Source organism: Neopsephotus bourkii, unplaced genomic scaffold, assembly GCF_033783945.1.
Source record: "Neopsephotus bourkii isolate Nb327-2 ecotype Australia unplaced genomic scaffold, CSIRO-AGI_Nbou_v1 NB_787, whole genome shotgun sequence".
NCBI classification, from domain to species: Eukaryota; Metazoa; Chordata; class Aves; order Psittaciformes; family Psittacidae; genus Neopsephotus; species Neopsephotus bourkii.
Genome location: NW_026901283.1, coordinates 689,063 through 709,417, shown reverse-complemented (window position 1 = coordinate 709,417; position 20,355 = coordinate 689,063). Strand labels below are relative to the sequence as shown.

Here is a 20,355-nt window from a genome sequence, read left to right as displayed (position 1 = left end):
GGGTTCCCCATCCCTGACAGTGTTCGACTAGGCTAGTGGAAGGTGTCCCTGCCTATGGCAGGGGGTTTGGGACTAGATGATCTTTAAGGTCCTTTCCAACCCAAACCATTGTCATTTTACAGCTTCAGACTCTGAGAGTATATGCCATAAGTTACTTGAGAGCCTTAATAAATGGTATTGGAATCATGGAACTGTAACCTGAATTTGACTAGATGCATTTAGGTGAATGTCTTTCTTGAAAAAAACAAATGTACTGGTAATTTAAAATGCTGAATCACCATGAAATCATTCCTTCAGTGCTAAACCACAGTGAACTGGGGAAGTCTGTAGACTATACTGACAATATATGTAGTTATTTGATAGTTTGTGGGGTTTTTTTGAGGACCTGTGAAAGGAATTACAGCTGTAGTGAAGACTGTGTAAGACACAGCAGGTATATAAACCATGCTTCCTGACCAAGTCATAGAGAGATTGATTACCTGATTAACAAAATTAGGTTGCTAATCATATTGGAATGCTGAGCCTCCTCTGCATGCTGTGTGCTCACATAAAATCACTAAAATATAGTACATATTGTAATTACAGGGTGATGCTGGAGAAAATGGACAGAAGGGTGACACGGGAGAAAAGGTATGCTACTTAGTAATAGAGAAGAAAATCTGTTCTTTAGGCATGCTTACGGAACAAGCAGCTAATGAAAACAATAATTTGATCAAAAGAAAACCACATTTTAAAGGGTTTTTAAACAATTCTGAGTGATGTAACTGTTCATTTTTTATGCAGAGCAGGAAAAATGTCACTGTTCTGTCCAATTAAGCGTAAAATTCTTGACTTTATACAGCAGCAGGTAACTTCCCTCCAAATTGCCAGCTGGACAATTCAGAGTTGAAGATAAAAACGATTTTCTAAATTTTTTTGCCAGATGAAATCAGCAATAATCTCACCTAATACTTTGTTAGTTCATTGCTGCGAAGTATCAATATGCTGTAGAAGTCACTGAAGACATTGTTCAATTTATTTTACTTGATTTTGTGTGTGACTTATGCTGTATCATTGAAAGAAAAGAAAAAAAAGAACTTAGTTTTCATATGTGCTTTCTTTAACACAAGTGATAGTTTTTAGCACAGGAAAGCCTGTGTTGCACAGGAAGAAGGGTGAGTCATAATGATCTCTTCCAACCATCACTTTGGAGGTCATATGCTTTGAAAGCATCCAGTTTAGTGACTGCACTTGGGCGGAAGAATAAAGATTTCTTCTTGTACCCCTGTGTATGCAATTGCTTAACCAACTCACATCAGTTCAGCGCAAGGAGAAATTTATGATGGATTTATCAAGCTGGCAAGGAATGCATGCAAATCTCTCAAGTTCTATGGTTTAGGTACAGTAAAGCTATGCTTTCAAGAATGTAAGGTTTTTATGGGGCATATTCTAAAATCAGCAATCAAAAATAGACATTAGATTGAAGAATAGTCAAGTTAATTGCTTCCCAAAGTTCATTTAAATAATACTTTATCTGCAGTCATGCTTATTAGCCCAGATGAAAGTCATAAGAACCTTATTAGTTACTTATACAAATTATGCTGGTAACATCATCTCAGTCCACTTTTGTATCATTCAAGAATATAGCCTTTTAGCAAGTGTGAGATTCTTGTTCAGAGAGATAGTCCTGCAACATGTAAATGGGAAGTTTATCATTTCTTTTGAAAGCCTAGTGCAGCTTCACTTGTTCCTTTTCTACTTTATCAACTGTGAGAGCAAGCTTGCATCCACTAGAATGCTAATACTGTGCTTTAGTCCGCAGTGCACACATATTTTTGCTTGGGATCTTGTTTAAGGAAAGAAAAAGTTCTTTCAGTGGGAAATCTTTTCTCCCATGTATAATGTTTTAAATATTTCTGTATGAGTTTTCAACAGTTTGGCAGTGAATTTGTGGAAAGTATAGGTCATCAGGAGACTTCTGAAATTGCTGTATCTAAAGAAATTTCAATAAACTTGTTGAACTTCATAATGCAGAAGTCTCCCGTCTCTTCCAGGTTTCATATAAGTTTCTGAGGAGACATGGGAAACAATGCTGGTTGTGTGGAGTGTGTTGTCTTAACCAGAACAGGGTAGAATCCACTGCATGAATTTTTACAAGAGACATCAGAACTATGACTTAATTGCCCTTCATTATTTCTCCTCCATTTTCCTGATCACAAGAAAATCTGCCACCTAGAAACATAGGGCCAGATCTTATGGGAGAGTTACAGCTTAAAGCTGCTGATAGGGAGTTCTGCAAACAGCATTTGTAAGTGAGCTTAGGAGGGTGTCTTTTGACAGCTAATATAAGAGTGAGCATTAAACTTAGTGTCATTACATTTGTACTAGCCAACAAGGAGTATATTATTTCCTGCATAGGGGAAAGATTTTGCTGTATGATCATTACATACAATTCCAGCATGAATTTGCCCAGCAATCACTAGTAAGTGTTAAAGGAAATTAGAATGTCTATTACAGGCATATTCTACATGTTCACAAAGTAGCCTTGATTTTTTTTCCTATATATTTTTTTAATTTGTATTTTTTACTGTATTGTGACTGTACTTTCTCTACTGATGTAGAGTCATCTTGAGGAGGCAGTTAAACTTATCTTGAGTATAAACCCTACTATAACAGGGTGTTTAAAGTAGCTCTATAGTGTTCCTTCTGTGTTTTCCACTGAGTGCTTTCTATTGGGCAGGAACATAACATAAAAAACTGTCTGTTTTCTTACAAGCAGCAGACAAAATTGCGTTCCAGCAAATTTTACAGCTTTATGGATGCATTATGCTTATACATATCTTCAGTTATATTTTTTCCCTGCTACAAAAACTGTATTTTTATTTGGGTAGCTCTAAAACGTTTGGGGCATGTGTTACATTATGGAATTTCACTACCAGATGTAGTTTTTTCCAGCTGAATACTTGTGAGGAGAAATGTAAGACTTATTAAGGCTTTGTTTTTAAAGACTGGTTTTAAGAGAGCTGCTGCATGTATCCAGAGATGAGATAAGGCTAGTATCCATTCAGTTCTCAGCTGTTGAACCACATACATGTAGAAACCTTTCCTGCTCAGTAAACAAGTCATTAATTTTATGTAAATAAATGAAGAGACCATTGCACTAGATCATAATACTACACGTATGCTTAAGGAATTTAATTGATACTTCAAAAAAGTTAAAAACATTTATTTAAAAGCTTAAATAATGCTTCTGTGAGATAAATAGTAAATTTTCACTTACATGGTGAGAGAGAGGTACAAGGTGACAAGTGTCAGATTTGGCTTAGGAATGGGTTCCTCTTTGTGCAATTAATGTAGCTTTGTTTTCTGAACTGTTGTACCTAGTGGCTTTCAAACAGGAACTTGGGTACCTACATCTTGACCTGTGGCTTAAGAAAGAAACCATTTCAGCTGAATTGTCCTACTTCTAGCGCCAGACTTGAGTTCTTGCTTCCACTCTCCTACTGTAGCCTTGATCCCTAGAAACTACCAAACATCTTCCTTCTGTGTGCACGTTCCCTTGTTAACATTTCTTCATTTCCAAAATGTCTGACTCATCAGAGAATTTAAAACATGCTGTACAATAATTTTTTCTTTAATTCCATATTAATTTTGATTCTTGCAGGTAGGTGGCCACATTTTGTCCTACCTTCCCCATATCCACCATTACCGCTCAAAATGTTTAACTCATGAATGTCTCTTACCAGTTGTTTTACCACTTAACAGTTATAAAAAGTCCTTGAGGTTTTCTACACACTTGTAAGTGACATTAGCAGTATCAGTCATGTGTGTCTATGAAAATGAGGCAGCTCAGGTTTCTGTGTCATTCACAGAACATTTTCTAGTAGCTTCGCTGTTACTTCCAGTGAAAAATCTAATTTTATTTTACATAACAAATAATGAGACAGTTCTTCAAATAGAAGCACTTCAGCCATCTTCAACAGATTGTAAGTTCACTAGCAAATTATTGTGGGGTTGTGTTTTTTTTTCATTTCTGTTTGGTGTGCCATTTAAGAAAAAAATGCAGCCAAGTATGAGTGCACAAGAATTGTAAGGATCTTCTGACAATTGTAAAAAACTCTGAGCTAAAAGCTTCTTGGCCAGGTCACTCTCTGATCCTCTGCCTTTGTTCATATCAATGCCTATCAAATCCAGTCAACCCAGCAAAACACAGGCAAATCTTTCTGAATATTGTATGTCTCCTCATAAAAGACCTTTCCTGAATACATAAATTACTGTAGCTTTCTAATCTGTAAAGTATAACACTTTACTGCATTAAACTATCAGTTTAAATATGTTGAATTGCTGAGGAAATAGAGCTATGGCTTGTCCTGATGGGGATAAACATATAGGTCACTGAGGTTTTTTTCTAAGGTGAACTTTCAATAGCACAAAAAGCTTTGTCAGTTGAGACCTGACACTTGCCATCTGTAGAATTAGGTCAAAAAGAGTGCTCGCATTCTTTGTAAATGGCAGTAAGTGATTTTTAATGCATATCAGCAATTTAGAGATGTCGAAGTATGTCCCATCTTCTGGCTTTATGAAGAATATTTATACAAAATCTGCAATTATATACTCTACATTAGTAGCTGTGAAATTTGAGGATAACTATTATGCTGTTTGGATGAGTGAAATGAAAATCTCTCTACATATTCTCAAAAACAATTCTGTTCCTTTTTCTGAGCCACACTGATTTAATTCATTGGGTAAATTCCTATGTAGCAGCACAGAGAACAGGTAATCTTGCTATATAGTTATTTTGCTATATAGTCTTCCTATACTCTTGCATGTTTTCTTACGTATTTTTCTTGACAAACTGTATATATAATTATTCCTTGTGGATTTTCTATCAGGGTGACCCTGGTTCTTCTGCTGCAGGAATTAAGGTAATTTGGTTTTAAAGCAGTTTGATAGGGACAACAGGGGTGGTTGGTCTGTGCTACTCTGTAGCGTCACAGACATTTCAAGTACCGTTAATGTTATGCTTTTCCCTAGCTCTATTTTTAATTCATATTGTCAGATCTCATGTCTTTCATCTCTTTTAGGGTGAACCTGGTGAATCTGGACGGCCTGGACAAAAGGTATTAGTTGGAAATGTTCAGTTTTCCTTTTCTTCTCTTGGATTTGTGAATAAATGATGTTACACAGATGTTACCACTGGTACTTACCTGCACTAGGATGAGACCAAAGCAGTACAATTTAACAGTGCAAGGCCTGTAAGCATTTGGTGTGTGATTGTTTTGTATTTTTTAAAAGTACAGGAATGATTAATAACAATGAAAAGCAATATTAGACTAACCCACCTCCCCTTCTAGCCACAGCACGCTTGCGTTGAAAGCTTACCCAATTGCAGTTGGGAAGACTAACAAAGAATATGAGTAATCACAAGTTAACCCTGCATGTTTGACTGAATATTAACCTTCAGACTGTGGTGCATTATTACATCTCACTAGGAAGAAAATAAATATTGACTAGAATCCCCTTCACATATACCTGTAAGGGGAATCAAACTGTCAGAAGCACGCAATGTGTTTGGAAGGATATAGACCAGGTAATGCCATTCTGTGCTTCCTTCCAGGGGCAGAAATTCCCCTGGGCGCTGTGTAGGTGAGGCTGCTTTTGCAAGTAGAGGTCCAGAAGGAGCTATAATGACTCCACATGAGGCCCTCTGAAGCTGGGGAATTTCCTCTTTGAATCTATAGTACATCAAAAACAGTGAATGCTGTTCCTTCAGCTGCCATTCATGAGAGTAGGAGGCAGGTCCTGCTGGGAGAGCTGATGAAAGGGTAAAGAGGAGAGACAATGAGGGAACCAGATTTTTGTTTTGCAGTACTTGGTTTTCATCAGAAGCCTTCGACATCGTTTTTGCCTCTTATAACATTGAAAATTACTTCCTGCTGCCAAAGTGGAGCAGAGTTCATCTGCCAGTTGAGCTAGCAGGTATTCCAGACAGATAGCCAAGAGTTAAAATTCTGTATAGTGAGCGGCAGTATAACTGTTTTCTAATACTTGAGGTCTTCTGGTGACTAAGCAAAACCCCAAAATATGTACAAAAATAAAACAAATATAAAATTAAATTAAAATAAAATGTTAAGTCTTTTTGTTTGAGAAATTATAACTGTCACTAATTATAAGGCTAAACAAAGGTTATTATGGTTGTAAGTGAAGTGCTTTAGTAAAATGCAGTTTTAGTTAGGAAAGGTAATCAGAGTAATTTAAAGCTATTGAATCCACAAAATCATTCAGTGCATGCATTCTGCAGTGCATGCTTTTCTTGGGTAATAAACTAGAAAATGCGCTTAGGAGCCTGTTAAGATTCATATCCTCATTAGCTGGCTGCCATGGAGGCAAAACTAGCGGTGATTTATCAGCAGGCACCTGGATCTCAGTCCCCAGGTACTCAGGTTTGATTTCATTTAGGTAACAGATAAGTGAGAGATACACAGTTCAGATGTCCTATAGTCTTAGCTTGTTATTCTCACCAAGGGAGCTTAAGGTATTCTTTCCCCTTCACCTCACAAGCTTCCAGCTTGCCACACAGGTCCCAGCCCGAACAGCAGCCACAATAATGCACTCATTCAGAGTGCCTCCTCCAGCCAGGTGCCCCTTGTCTGCTGTTCTGCCCCCTGCTTAGCAGGTACTCATTCACCCACCAAAGGTTTTGTGGAGCCCTTTTTTCAACTGGAGACATGCCTCTACCCTCTAAGTCTCCACAATAGTTTTCCCCCTACCATGTCCCATTCTGATTTCCTGCTGGTGTCTTCCTTCCTTCCTTCCTTATGTTTAACTTCTTCCTCTTCTTCCAGTTATTCTTTACCCACCTCCTAAGGACAGATAAATATTGAGCTGCCCACCTAAATACTATTTACATTAAATGTGACAGTATTTCAGTGGCCTGGCAAGCCTGTTGTGTGCTATATATATTGCAGAGGTGACAGAACAACCTGCCCTGCCAACCTGAGCATTATGAGATGGAGATAGTATACAGCCTTGGTTTCTTTAAAAATCATTTTCTCATAAATCATACTTAATTTTTTTTGTATCGAGAAAGGTCCAGAAAAGAAAGTAGTATGCATTCTTCTGCAAGAAGAATTTAGCATTAGCAATTTCAACGTGTTTCACATTTTTTAAAGTTATCTTTGAGGGGTGTTTTAATTGATTTTGATTACTGTAATTTTGAACCGGCTTTGGTGCTTCCTTTCTGCTTGTTACATGTGGGTCTATGAGAGTTATCTCTGTCCCAAGACTAAACAGAGACCTACTGCAGCAATACCGACAGATTATCAGTTATAATTATTCAAATGCTGTTCTTACAAGTGAAATTTAGTACTTCCACACTTAGATGAGAAAAGGTCACAGTAGTAGTGTTGTATGTATGGCTACTCAAGTAAGAAACTGCAAGACAAGAGAAGTAGGTTTTTGGATCTAGTATTTTGTCAGGAATGAGTGCAATGGAGGCTTTATAAAGGATTATTCTTTTGCAAGAGTGACAATACATATTCTGCTTTAGAAAGTTGGGCAACATACCCAAAAATACTAGTATCTGTTGAAAATGGTATCCTAGCCTCTGTTCTTTCATCTGATGCTATAGTTAATATTTTGAGACTGGAATATTTCCTGTGCTTCTAGGCAATGTGAAGAGTTAAAATTCTGAAGTAACTAAAATGGGCAAAGAAGCTGTTATTAGATCCTTCTATAACATTTAAAAATCACTCCATTTGGTAAAGCAATTTGCAGACCCCTTATTGTGTTCTTCAGTTTGTGGCAGAATATAATTTTGTTATTAGCCCTACAAGTCTGTTTAATATTAATGCCTCGAAGAAGTGTCTCTGGGTACTGATAAATATCTATGCTGTGCATATATGTATTTGTATTTGTGCATGTATACATGTGTATACATGAGTGTATGAATGTATGTATGTGCCTATACATACACGTAAAATATTTAAACAGCACAATCTGGATGAATCAGCCCAAACCACAGAGTTGAAATCTGGATTTCTATAATGCTCAGCAGTGTACAAAACCTGGAATATAGTTCAACTCCTTCTAAAGGTAAAAGCTGGTTTCAGAGTTCAGACCTGAGCTTCCAGAAAGTTCAGGGAATATTCAGATCCAGGCTGCTGGTTATAATCCATCTCTGTATTAAAATAAAATCTCCAGACTTTAAAATAATGTTTTCTTCATGTTATTGCTTTTTTTGCCTTTTTTTTTTTTTTCTGTTCATCATCTTTATTTCCCTGGACAACATCTTTCCATTTAGCTGATATCTCAAAATGATCATTTGTGCAAATGTTCTCATTCTTTTTTTAGACTAATATCCATTTCATTTCAAAATTAATACATTCAGTTTTCAATTCCTGTTACAAAATATCCCTTGCAAATGCAGCACTGTAAGTCTTTTCATTGCAGTTTTAAACAAGCAAGGTTCTTCTGGGTAAAGTAATAGAAGATTACATTCCCATTATCCTTCATGACACCATGTATATTTACAGATAAATAGCAAGCACTGAAATGATGCTACAGATAGCTCTATAAAAATGGTGGCCCAGTTATAATTAGGTAGTCCTGCTTGAGCTGCACAATTTAAACCAAGCTCTTCTTAATTGCTCTATAGCTAAACCAGACAGTTACACAGCACAGTATCTAGCTCAGAGTTGAAAATTGAGCAGAATTAAACATCTGTTGTTAAGTATGGAACTGAAATGGCAGCATGTAAAATGAGCCATTGCTGATTTTTTAATTCTCTTTTGGTGAAGGCTAATGTGAATTCATTTTTGGCTCTTCTGATGTGGATTTTCAACCTCAGTGTCATCTTCAGACCCAAAGTTCCCAGAAGATATTTAAGTTCTTAATATGACTTTTACTAAGTGTAAATTTAAGTCACTCATTTTGAAAATATCAGTCCTGCTTGAACTGGCTAGCGGTAATCTATGCTTTTTTATCTTGCTGCAGAATATATAGGGGTGTTCACTGGATAGTGATTATAACTGAATAATGTCTGTAATATTATGTAATTTTCCTGTATAGGGTGAACCAGGTCTTCCTGGGCTTCCTGGACTCCCTGGGATAAAGGTAAATAAATCGTAGTCTCTTGTACTGGGGAGGGGACACCGCAAAGGGGGAGACTACAAGAATGTGGCTAAAAAGGACTTGCTGTACCTGTGCTGTATCTTCTTCTGTCTCTGGTATTGAACTGGGGATTATCACAAAATGGTTTCACATGGAAGATCAGCCAAGTGTCTGTAGACAAGCAGTATATCATACAATAAAATGTGGAGTGTTTCATTCCAGTGCTTTAAAAAATAATCTGATATGGTAGGGGTTTTATACCTTAATGGAAGAGGCTTGTTATTAAAGCTTTACTTGGTTTCCACTTTGGTGCGTGCTTTCCAGTAGCAATAGTCTACTGAATTTACTGAGCCTCCAGACAGAGAACTGCGTTAATTATACACAGGCTGTGGAGAACTGGCTCTGTCGACAAACATACTCTGTGCTCCATTACACAGCAGTGATTTCCACTGACAAGTCAAAATGTTGTAATAAGATTCTACTCAGTATTAGTTACGATCCCTGACCTAATACCTGGTTTAGTCCCTGCCTTCCGGTTTGTCTAGGATCTTTAGGTTAGTTGATACAAAATACATGTGGTTGGTCTAGTTCTAGCATAAGCGGTTGCACTGGGAATTGTAGATGCTTGCACAGTTTGAGCTAGTAACTGTTTAATGCTGCACAAACTGAGTGGAATCACATATCCTGAGTGAATGCAGATTATAGTTGTTGCTTCTCTTTTGTAGCAAAGACTGCACTTTCAGAAAACAAAATCTCTTTGAAACTTTTTCTTTTCATTCCATCATGGGCCTGTGGATACCTCAGGAGATGGTTTATATCATTTCTCCAGTGACAAGCAGCCAAACTCTTGTCCATTTTGGTAGCATTCAGGATTTATCTCATGGAATGTAACATTTGCAGTGTTTTTCTCAAGGGACCTGTGAATTGCCACAGCAGTGAAGCATGAAGTCCCTTCTGTGTTACTGGTGAATTATGGGAAGTATTGAATGTGCATATTAAAGTTTGTCTGTTGTAATACCTGAAAATATAGTTCCCAGGGAGTCTGTTCATTTTCCATGAGAATGAACCCTATATTGACTAGTGAAGATCATGTAGGAGCTGTCCTTTGTGTGATTAAGGACCTCTGAAAGCAATCCCTCTTTAAGAGTGATCTAAGAGGTAGCTCAGTAGGAGGTCAGTGTCAGCATCTTGGGGGCACTTGCCAAAATCAGCTGGAGTTGCAGCTGGTCTTTGGGGATTCCATATTCGTGCAGATAGTGCATGTCCATGCATATCATCAGCAAGTAAATAAAAAAGCCTAAATCTGAGTCTCTGCTCTGGGAAACTTACTGCTGTTAAGCTTTACTTGTTAGTGGTAGGAATGGCTCAGAAGCGCAGCTTTCGGAGTCACCTGAAAGACAAATGAAAAATGGATGAAATGTGGGAGTTTTGCCCAGTGAAAATTTGTTTCAGAATTCAGCGGATACAGTGGAAAAATAGTACAGTTGCCTGCAGAATAAAATGGAATAATATGGTCAAACATTAATTCTTTTAGGAGAATGCTAGCTTCTATTAAAAATCCAGGTCAGAGGGAGACCAGTCACGGTTCAGTGAAGAAATTCCATCTAGTGCAGTTCTGCATTGAAGTGGCTAGGTACACCCTAGATGGTGACAAACAAGCTAGCAGAATGTGCATAGGAGAGAGCAAAACCAGATCTGGTTACATCAGACTTGCAGAATGGGTGCTCTTTTGATTCAAGGCATCTGTAAGCTCTTTTTAATTAATGAATCTATTGAAAAAAGCCTACATTTTTCTGTCTCAGAGACTACATCTATGGCCTGAGAAGTCATAGGAGAAACCAGTGAATAGCTGGAATTAGGAATATGGGCAACTATTGGGAAAGAAAAGGCAGTAGTTTTGCACCTTTTCTCACCCTCTGTTTGAGTGAAGAATGATGTATCACCATGGTAAAATCATCTATCAATTTCCGAGAACAACCTCAGTGATATCTTATGGCAAAACAAATTTCCAGTGAACTGATGTTGATTGAAAGCTACTTTGAGAACAGTGACTGGATGAGAAATTTAAGCATGGAGGAAATCAAATTGACTGGACTTGCCATCTCTTGGTATTATCATGGTATTACCGCACAAAGCTGAAAGCAGTAACTCTATTTTCCTGATTATTACTTGTTGTTTGTTACATTCTTCTCAGGGCTTCTGGGGTCTGTTTACTTCAGGACTTCATAAAACTCTTTAAAATATGTCTTTGCTATTCTATCTTAACAGTGATATGCAGTGATGGCATAATGCAACAAATATAGTACAAACCTTGCACAGTGTCATCACAACATCTAGGAACTTGTTACATCATGTAAGAAGTTTCCATAAGCAAAGTTTTTTTTCTAAGACTTTAATGGATTTCAGGGTTCTCATGAATTTGCGTGCCAGCACAGTAGCTGTCAGCAGGGATTTTGCAGGCTGTTTCCCAACTTTGTGAGATGGACATCTGGCAACTCAAGAAAAGTGCTAGCAGGAGCATGTAGAAGAAAGTGATGGGGTTCAATACAAGGCAGTGACCATTAATCTCTTTCCCTGTATGAAAATCTAAATATTTTTGTCTTTCTGGTTTAATTTGGATACTATTCTTGTTTTCTGCAGTACTGTTTTCTTCAGTTTCTGTTACATTACACAGGCATGTACAGGCACACTCAAAAGTCTTCTGCAAAATTTTCCATTGAGGTTTCTTGCAGCGAAAATGCTTTACGGTTCTCAGCACACTTTTGATCTTTCTTCCATCTTATATAATTGGAATCACAGAATGTTCACTAAATTTGTGCCTATGATGATCTAGAAATTAACGCATTCTATTTGTTTTCTTCCTTTTGCCCTGAGTTATTGATAAAACACATTTCTTAAGTAGGTTTTAAAGATTATCCCAAGACGGCTGAAATGCACCAATTCCTATAGATGTAGGTTAAACCTGTGTTCAACTGGCCAAGTATGCAAGGAATTAGGACAGTAGATGTTCTAGGAATTAGATACATAAATATCAGAAGTTCATATCCATTTGGTATAGAGCAACTCAAGTCACACAGGTGATTTTGGATGAACGTTATCTGAGGATCATGTTTACAGAGCTTTTATGTTCTAAATAGCTTTGGAATTGTTGGATGTTGATGGGCTGATAGGTTCAGGTATCTTCTAGACAAATGAGTAGAAAGAGGCGAGAGAAGACTCTGTTATCTGATTTTGAAAGAATTTCCTTTAGTGTCTTCTAGTACTTCCATGTAAAGAAATGTAAGATACAGGGATATTCTATACATAGGAAACTCTTCAGTGTAGTTCTAGTCTTCAGTATTTACCCTTTTATTACTCTGTAAGGAACTGCAAGTCTCCTTTTCTTTAAATCTGCTAGTTGAACTACAAATTTGCTTGCTTATGAATGTGTCAGGCTGCATTATTAAATGTTTTAGGAAACTGTGCACATACATAGCACTCTCTAAAAATGCTAAAACAGCCTGTGAAAACATAAATGCTATGCCAGGCAGTGGACCATATCTTCCCAGCTACATCTCATCTTCCTTCTCATGATTGGAGAAGCTTTCTAAGACTTCCAGGCCCGTATGCTTGAATGTATAGACAAACTACTTAAGGGATTAATAAATAGTAATCATTGGGAAAGTTTCAGCTTCTTATAATGCCATTCCAATTAATTAATCAGTGTTCCCAGGAACCTGTTAGAGATTGGTTGAATATGATACTGGAGTCTGAATGAACAGCAACATTGGATGGACATGCAAGTATCATATCTGAATTCAGAGTATGCAGCAGGGTCTTTCGTTACTTACTTTTCTAGACCTATTCACCATGCACATGTGGATGTTTTGGGAGTTCTTCCTGTTCTTTTTCATTCTCTCCTCATTGTCAGTTGGTGCCATGGAGGAAACACAAGTGCAGTCAGTTGTTTCTAAGACAGTGATGAAGCTGTCTTTGACATACTGGAGAAATGTTTCTCAAGCACCTGTTGCTGTTTAGGAATGGCTGGAAACTTAATGATCCCCTGAATGTTCCACCATGTCACTTGGGAAGTGAGCAAGGCACCTAAACACAGACTATTAACTCATCACTCTGATATCTCCCAACTGACACGAAGCAGACACGGAATACTTTCTATGAAACACTAACTTCATCTATCTGTTTTATCTCTTAACTTTCATAGGATGATATGTACAAAGCAGCACTCACTGTGATAGAAGTCATGCATACTCTTACTTATTGTAATGTCAGACATCTCTCAAATCCATTGTGTGTTGCATTTTCTGTCATTTGGGCAGTACAATCCTCAGTTTCATCAGTGTAGTGGGAAGCTTTCACAGAACACTCGTTTCCCCTCAGTAGCAGCACTGTATACAGGATCTTGTTTAGCATTTCTGGCATTTCTCCTTCTGTTTTTAAAACAAATACTGAAACAAAGCTTGGGTGTTTTATTCCATTGTGTCCATGAAAACTGCTGTTGAATGATTTGGCATGAGAAAAGAAAGGCTGCTGATCCCTTCTACTTTCAGTAGGGAATTTTTTCTGTGTTTTCAAATCCAGTGGAACTGGCTGTTTCAATAGATTTGCCAGTATACAGCATTTTGTATCTTTTTATACAATTGCTTTGGATTGACTTCCCTTGGGCTGTGCCTGAACAAGGTTTTAGAAGAACCTGGATAAAGAGATAGGAATTTGATTTTTTTTGAGGTTTTGGTTTGTTTTTTTAAGCAAAAGCAATTCTAATTTTCATGTGTTCTTTATTTATTTTTTTTCTGTTCATATTCAAAGATCTGATCCAGTGACTTCCCTAATTCTGTGTAAAGACTGAAAAACTTGCTGCTCCACAGAACTTATATTTTTAGCTCTAGAAGAGTCAATGCTCCTTTCATCTAGTGAGTTCTGCTAGAAAAGAAAACTCACAGAGAAAATGTGACAGAGTTTTCAAGCTGGATGCTTAGAAGTCAGTATCCTATTTAAGCTCTCTTGGAAAAGCAAGCGATTGCTGTTTAAGCTTATGTGTTTAGATGTTGCTCTTCTCATCTGGTAGTAAAACGAAAGGAAATCTGAAAGAAATGGTAGTTCCAAGCATTTAATTTTGGAGTCAACGCAGTTCACCACCTATAGGAAAGTTCTTTAAACTCCCTTTTTTCTCCAGGGCTTCTTAGGAAGGCTGAGTGCATTCTCCTAATGCATTTTTCCTTTTCCATATTTCCATTCTTCTTGTTTTCCTTCCTTATCAGTGACTGTTTCCAGGAAGCCTGCAGAGCCTATATGTCTCTTTCAGTTTATTCAAGGACTCATATTTTCTAGTCCAGGCTTCACTTCCTCTTTATCCTAAAGGTCACCATACTCAGAACACTTTTTAGCCTGAACTAGGAGCTGGAAGGGATGAGCTGACCTTGTGACAGGCATCTCCAAATCCTGGATATAGAGATGGGCTAAGCATGTCAACTGCAGCAATTAAAACTTGCAGGACTTCAGATTCAAGCCCTGTTTCATAGAACTTAGGTTTCTCCCTGATATGTATTTACCTTAGCTGATATATTTTGAAATATACAAGGGTGAACTTATTTCTAACCTTTCACTGCTCACATAGAGTGTTCTTAAGAGTGGGTCATCTTCCTGAGCAGAGGAAAATGTGCACTGTTGTATAGGTCAGATACTGAAAAGTAGACTATAAGGATGCTTATTCTGTGTGAAAATGGGAACTGATCTAAAAAGGTAGGACTTAGTACCTATATTTGAAGAGCTAGTTTTTAGAAGTATCTCAATGCATAGGTAGGTAAAACATAAAATTAAAAAAAAAATTACACAACTGTGCCATCAATTTTCATTATTTACTTCCTGGGTTAAAGTACATATACAAATGTATATGTCTATGTATATAGCTACATATCTTGCTTTGTTCATCCACTCCTATCTGTCTGGTTTCCATATGTTATGGAAGTAACCACTTGCATAGGGTAGACATGTAATTTCCTAGAACTAATTTAGAGAATTGAGGCCAGAAAATTAAATCATCATTAACATTGTATGGTACGCATGTGTCAGGAGTGTTTACTGGGGCATTCTCTGAGATATATGCAGTTCTTATTAACCCATCAGAAACTATCATGAAAGCTCTCATTTACTTTCCTGGAAAGGCTAAAACATAAGTAACTGAAAAACAGGATGTTTTTTCCTCTAAAGATATTACTAGTTGGAAAACTGATCTTATAAGGATTTATTTCACAGCATCTGTTTTATGGCATAGTTTAATTTTTCTTTCTTACAAAAAAATAAATCAAGCCAAATCACAAATTTTTAAAACAGCTGAATAATATGAGAGTTAAATATTCTGCTGTATTCAAAAATCAAGAAAATCTGTAATTTGAATTTCAGTAATCTGAAAGTATTACTTTACCTTTCAGAGTAGCAACAAAAATTCCTTAGATTCTTCATCTGTTTCATATAGTAAACAATTTGGGGCCTGACTTTTCATAAATTAGCAGTTATTTGCAATTATTTGCAGCTATTGCAAATAATTGAAAATGGGGTGCTTATTACAACAAGTGTTTTTATTCTAATCCTCAAATTTACAGTGACTTGAATTATAATTAACCTTTAAGCAAGAAGTCCTTGATATGACTAATCTACGCAGCATTAATCAGAATTATTACTGGTTCTGTTAACACCCTTCCAAAGAAACATATTTTCTAAGCAAGCAGAACTTAAAAGCGATGAGAAAATTAGGATCACTAAAAAGCAATAAAGGTACAAAAGTACAGCTCATTGTGAAGCTCCACGGTGTTAGCAACGTTGTAAGGTTTTACTTCTCTAACTCTAAATGAATCATAAAGGCTAAATACGCATTTGGAAATTCTAAACCTGAATTGTTTTTCTAAGTTTAGGGACTGATTAGGGATTAAAGATATTGTTTCAACTGCAATGAGTGAGCCAGACAACCTGTTTTAACTGGCCATTTCTGGAGCCAATTCTGAAGTGGTATGAAAAGACCTAACAAAGACCTTATAAAACAGGGTTAGGGTTTGTTTTTTTTTAATCAGATTTCATTTTACTCTGCTCATTTCCTTCTTATGAGCTGAATACTGTAGTCCTCCCAAGAACAAAATTCCCATGGACATCAGGCTATATGTAAAGTCCTTCTAATGCCCTTCACAGTGAGAATGTATAATGGGCGGACCTCTCTGACTTGTATAGTCTAAAGCTAGCTGAGTTTCCTAGAAATTGCTTCACTGAAACTGAGTGCCACAGATGTAGGCAGGGCATGAGCAAGTGTGGCTTCATCAATTGCCATGGGTTGTTCTGTTCCAGACTCCTGAGAATTTGGCTCTCACTCCGCTGCAGAATGGAAAAGTCACAGTATTTTGGTTAGATAGCAATCTCAGTAACAAAGCCTGAGCCAGCAGATGACAAATTCTGGAGAATCAACACAGATACCAGTGAACAAAATTAAAATTATTATAACTTCATAGTTCTCCAAATTGTTTTTCCTAGCTCTTCTGTATGTCTCTACCTTCACAGGATTCTTTCAGCGGAGTCAGGCAAGGATAGGGCATTGTACTTGCCAATGGGTAAATCAGAATAACATGTAAGACAAGCATACCGTAGTCACTTCGTGTGATTAAAATTAGGACCCTTCCATGTCAGAAGGGACAGTTTGGGCTTTCCCAAGGTCTGTGGCTCTTGAGGAGTTTGCAGCTAGACTCATGCCAGATGCAGGAATTTTTGGAGGTCCTCCAGGCCAACAGGCAGGAGTTTTGAAGCTCCAAGCCTGCCTCAAAGTTGTGTATCGGGGCATGTCAGGGTTTTCCCCAAGCCCACAGAGCTAGGTTTCCTGTGTATGGAAACTGTGGGCTGGACCTACACTACCAGAATCCTCCACAGAAATTCTGATGCTTTGGCATGGTTTGCCAACCCAGAGGTGTGCCTGCAGGAATCCTGCCCTTGGCATGACTGGACTCATAAGTGAATAGCAGGGAAAGGTGTGCATGTCCTGGTTCCATGGCAGATCTGCCAGTCAGCCCTGAGAGAAAAAACTGCTATGGTGCCAGCACTGGAGCAGATATTAAATAAAGTGTTTTGGGACCAATGAACTAATAAAGGTGAGAGTTTCTTATCTAAAGCACTAGATAAGGATAAGGATTGAAATGGCATTGTTCCTTGCAAATTCATGTTCAAAAGATTGGTGTAGTCTCATTTCTATAGCATAAAAGAAAATAATGAAGTAATCTGATGCAGAAGGAAAATACTAAGATGGCAGTAAGTCTTAAAAAAAAAAGTTTAGAATGTTAAGGGCTTTTGCACAGTTTATATTGATAAGGGGAATAACTGGCTCACATGGTTTTGGGTTTTAGCAACAATAACATGTTTTATCAGTGACTTCAAACATTTTTATTTATAAAAGTAGGATAGTGATTTCAAGAATGGAAGCAACTTTGTTTCGATGTTATAGAAAAGTCAATAGTTTAGGCACTTTTCTGCAGCACAGATTTTCTTTTGGGGCAAACATTGATATGGACAGGAAAATGTGTTATATTCATTAGAAGAATAATTATAGAAAGAAGAGCCTTCTGTGGGAAAACAGTGTATCCAGCAACTGCTGTTCTCTATGGTTGCTTGAATAAGCATAGAGCTGTGTGTTTCAGGTACTAGAAGTGACCTGGGCCTGTATAAGAACAAGGCTTCAAATAATTTCATTGTTGTGTGTCTCAGCTATGCGATGAAGGCAAATTCCAACTGAATATTTTATTAGAATTCCATTGTTAATAAACGCTTGCCAAATTAGCAGTGTTAAAAACAGCTATTAGCATTACAAACTGGAGTTCAACTGTTTCACGTTTTTTAAGCAAAAGTCCAAGTTTTAGCCAATTACAGATTGTATAAAAGCCAAAAGAAGATGTTCAGCAGTGTCTTAGGTTAACTTCTAAGAGCAAAGTTAGCCTCTGTCTCAGCCCGTAAAAGCTTTAATCACCATGAAGGCCAGTTGTGAATATGTCTAGATAATAATCCTCATAAAAATTTGACTATCCACTGATGCAAATTACAAGGTGCCATTTTTAGGATTAAATTCTGATGGAGCTTACATTGCACTAGGTGTACAACATGCCATTATGTGGTCCTTTTCTGTTTCAGACGTTTTATGATAAGAGGGGAAAATGAACATTAGCAAAGTTTGTTAATAGTAGTATATCATTTGCTGTCTGACCCATTAATATTTCCACAATTTACAAACATTTGAGGGTGAAAATGAGCACACATAGAGGCAGTCTCTTAGTGGTTTAAATTATTAATGTATCAAGCCATTAGAGGTTGCTCTTAAAAAGATAACAGATCACCCCTGTAAAGTGGATGCAATTTACAAGCTTGTTGATTTTTTTAATACCAAGTTGCCTGTTTTGTAGGATTGATACAGATTGCTCCAAGCCCTAACAGCAGATGAAGTTTGAATGCTGAAATTCATCTTGTGTAATATGGTGGTTCCTAAGTAGTGATTCCACAGCTGTGCCAAAGGGTTAAACTAATATTCACAGAGAGTCATCACTTGCTAATGGCTTTCTATACAGCTGCCAAACAGTATCTCAAACAGGGGAGTTCCTTATTTTTCTGTCAAAACCTGCCTCTTTAACTCCTCTTTCCAAATTTTGTGCTCCCTGCCCCTGCTTTAGAAGGCAGAGAAGCTCCTGGTATATTCTTACTAGATAAAACTTTGGGTTTATCATAAAAAGTTGAGGTGAGATGTTTAGCAAAGTGTTATAAATCCTGATTACTCTGATTCCTTTCATTCCTCTCAGAATTTCATGTTAGTTTGGAACAAATTCTGAGCTCGTTTAATGTAAAAGACTTAGAACCAGGCAATGCTTTGTTGAATCCTAGAGCTACAATGTCAAATCAAAGTGCAGTCCAAAGCAAGCATTTTTTCCTAACTGCTATTACTCCATGGCTCTGGCGTCATGTTTCTGTGATGGACTAATCAGAATGGTTTCTTGCCTTTGCGTAACAGGGACATCCGCATGCCTTATTGAGAGGAAGCTGTTTTCTTTACATTTCACACATCGTTGACAGTGTTAAATTTGATAGGTTCTCATTTCTTTTTTTGCTCTCTGAGTGTCTCGTTATTCTCATCAGAGCTGTTACTCAGCCAGTCAGATCCTAGTCTCTACCAGCGCACAACTTCTTCCGCTCCACAGTTGATATTGTTTTAAAGCTCTGTGTCATATAATATTCTATTTACGATAATAAGTTGCCAGCTTCTTCCATTATCAGTGTGCAAGAATAATTCCTCATTTGCTCACCCCGTGCAACATGCCTGTATTTCTGTGGAGGCAAAGAAGTAAAGAGAAATATTATCCAATTGCTTATATCCACTATCTCTATATGTTCTCAGTAATTATATCAAATAGGTTTATGATACATCTGTCTTTTAGCTATTTGAAGAAGCATTTGATGGGTAATTTTTAGTCATTTAAGTTCAGTGATATTGTTAGGTTAGTAAATAGATCTTTATTAATTGGGTTACACTACTAACTTTTAAAGTTACAATAGCTTGTGAGTGTATCTTCTTGATTCAAACTTACGAGAAAAAAATGCAAGATTAAATAGCAGGAAATCTTGTCCAGGAGAGTTTGGAAAGGAAACCATATGGCTTATTAATCTTCCATTATCCCCCTTCAGGCATGGAGATAGGTAATAAAATATGTCCTCACTCTTCTGTTTAATGCTGCTTCTGCTGCAGCTCAGCTTGATTCCTGCTATTTGTCTGTTATGTTTGTACAAATGAATGGACAGAAAGGGGGCAGAATAGGGGGAATGAGGAGAGCTGTGACTTTCCCAGCTGTTCACAGTCAGAGAAGTTGTTGGGTACAGAGAACTGAAGTATTTTACTGTCAGTATGAGAAGGGAGAGTACCATGATGCTGGGGGTCTCTGACTTGAAAGGAGATCGCTTTTGACCCCCTTTTTGGGCATGATGCAGCTAAGTACCTCCCTTGAACACATATTGCAACAGTACCACCTGGCCTCTCAATTTGTCATTTCTTTGTTGCACCCTTACCCTGTCTGCCCATCTGTTCACATTCGTGATAGAAAACTACCTCATAACACATGACTGATATGAACTGTCCCTTTTTAAAGTTAGAAATTACTCAGAGCTCCCCTCTTGCCTTCATACTTCTTTTGGTATAATTTTGGCATATTATTTAGCAGTACAGATTGCATATTAACAGTCCTTAACCTCTCAAAACTATGT

At 37.3% G+C, this 20,355-nt stretch overlaps 1 protein-coding gene and 1 long non-coding RNA gene across 2 annotated transcripts in view; one reads left to right on the top strand and one right to left on the bottom strand.

Moving 5' to 3' along the window:
* The window catches only part of LOC133213161 (uncharacterized), a 403,544-nt gene that overhangs the window by 31,097 nt on the left and 352,092 nt on the right, over positions 1-20,355 (bottom strand). The window lies entirely within an intron of this gene.
* The window catches only part of COL25A1 (collagen type XXV alpha 1 chain), a 308,091-nt gene that overhangs the window by 251,066 nt on the left and 36,670 nt on the right, over positions 1-20,355 (top strand). The window contains exons 15-18 of the mRNA XM_061355191.1: positions 586-630; positions 4,872-4,904; positions 5,064-5,099; positions 9,049-9,093. Of these exons, the coding sequence (XP_061211175.1) occupies positions 586-630; positions 4,872-4,904; positions 5,064-5,099; positions 9,049-9,093 (159 nt within the window). The remainder of the gene's footprint in view (positions 1-585; positions 631-4,871; positions 4,905-5,063; positions 5,100-9,048; positions 9,094-20,355) is intronic.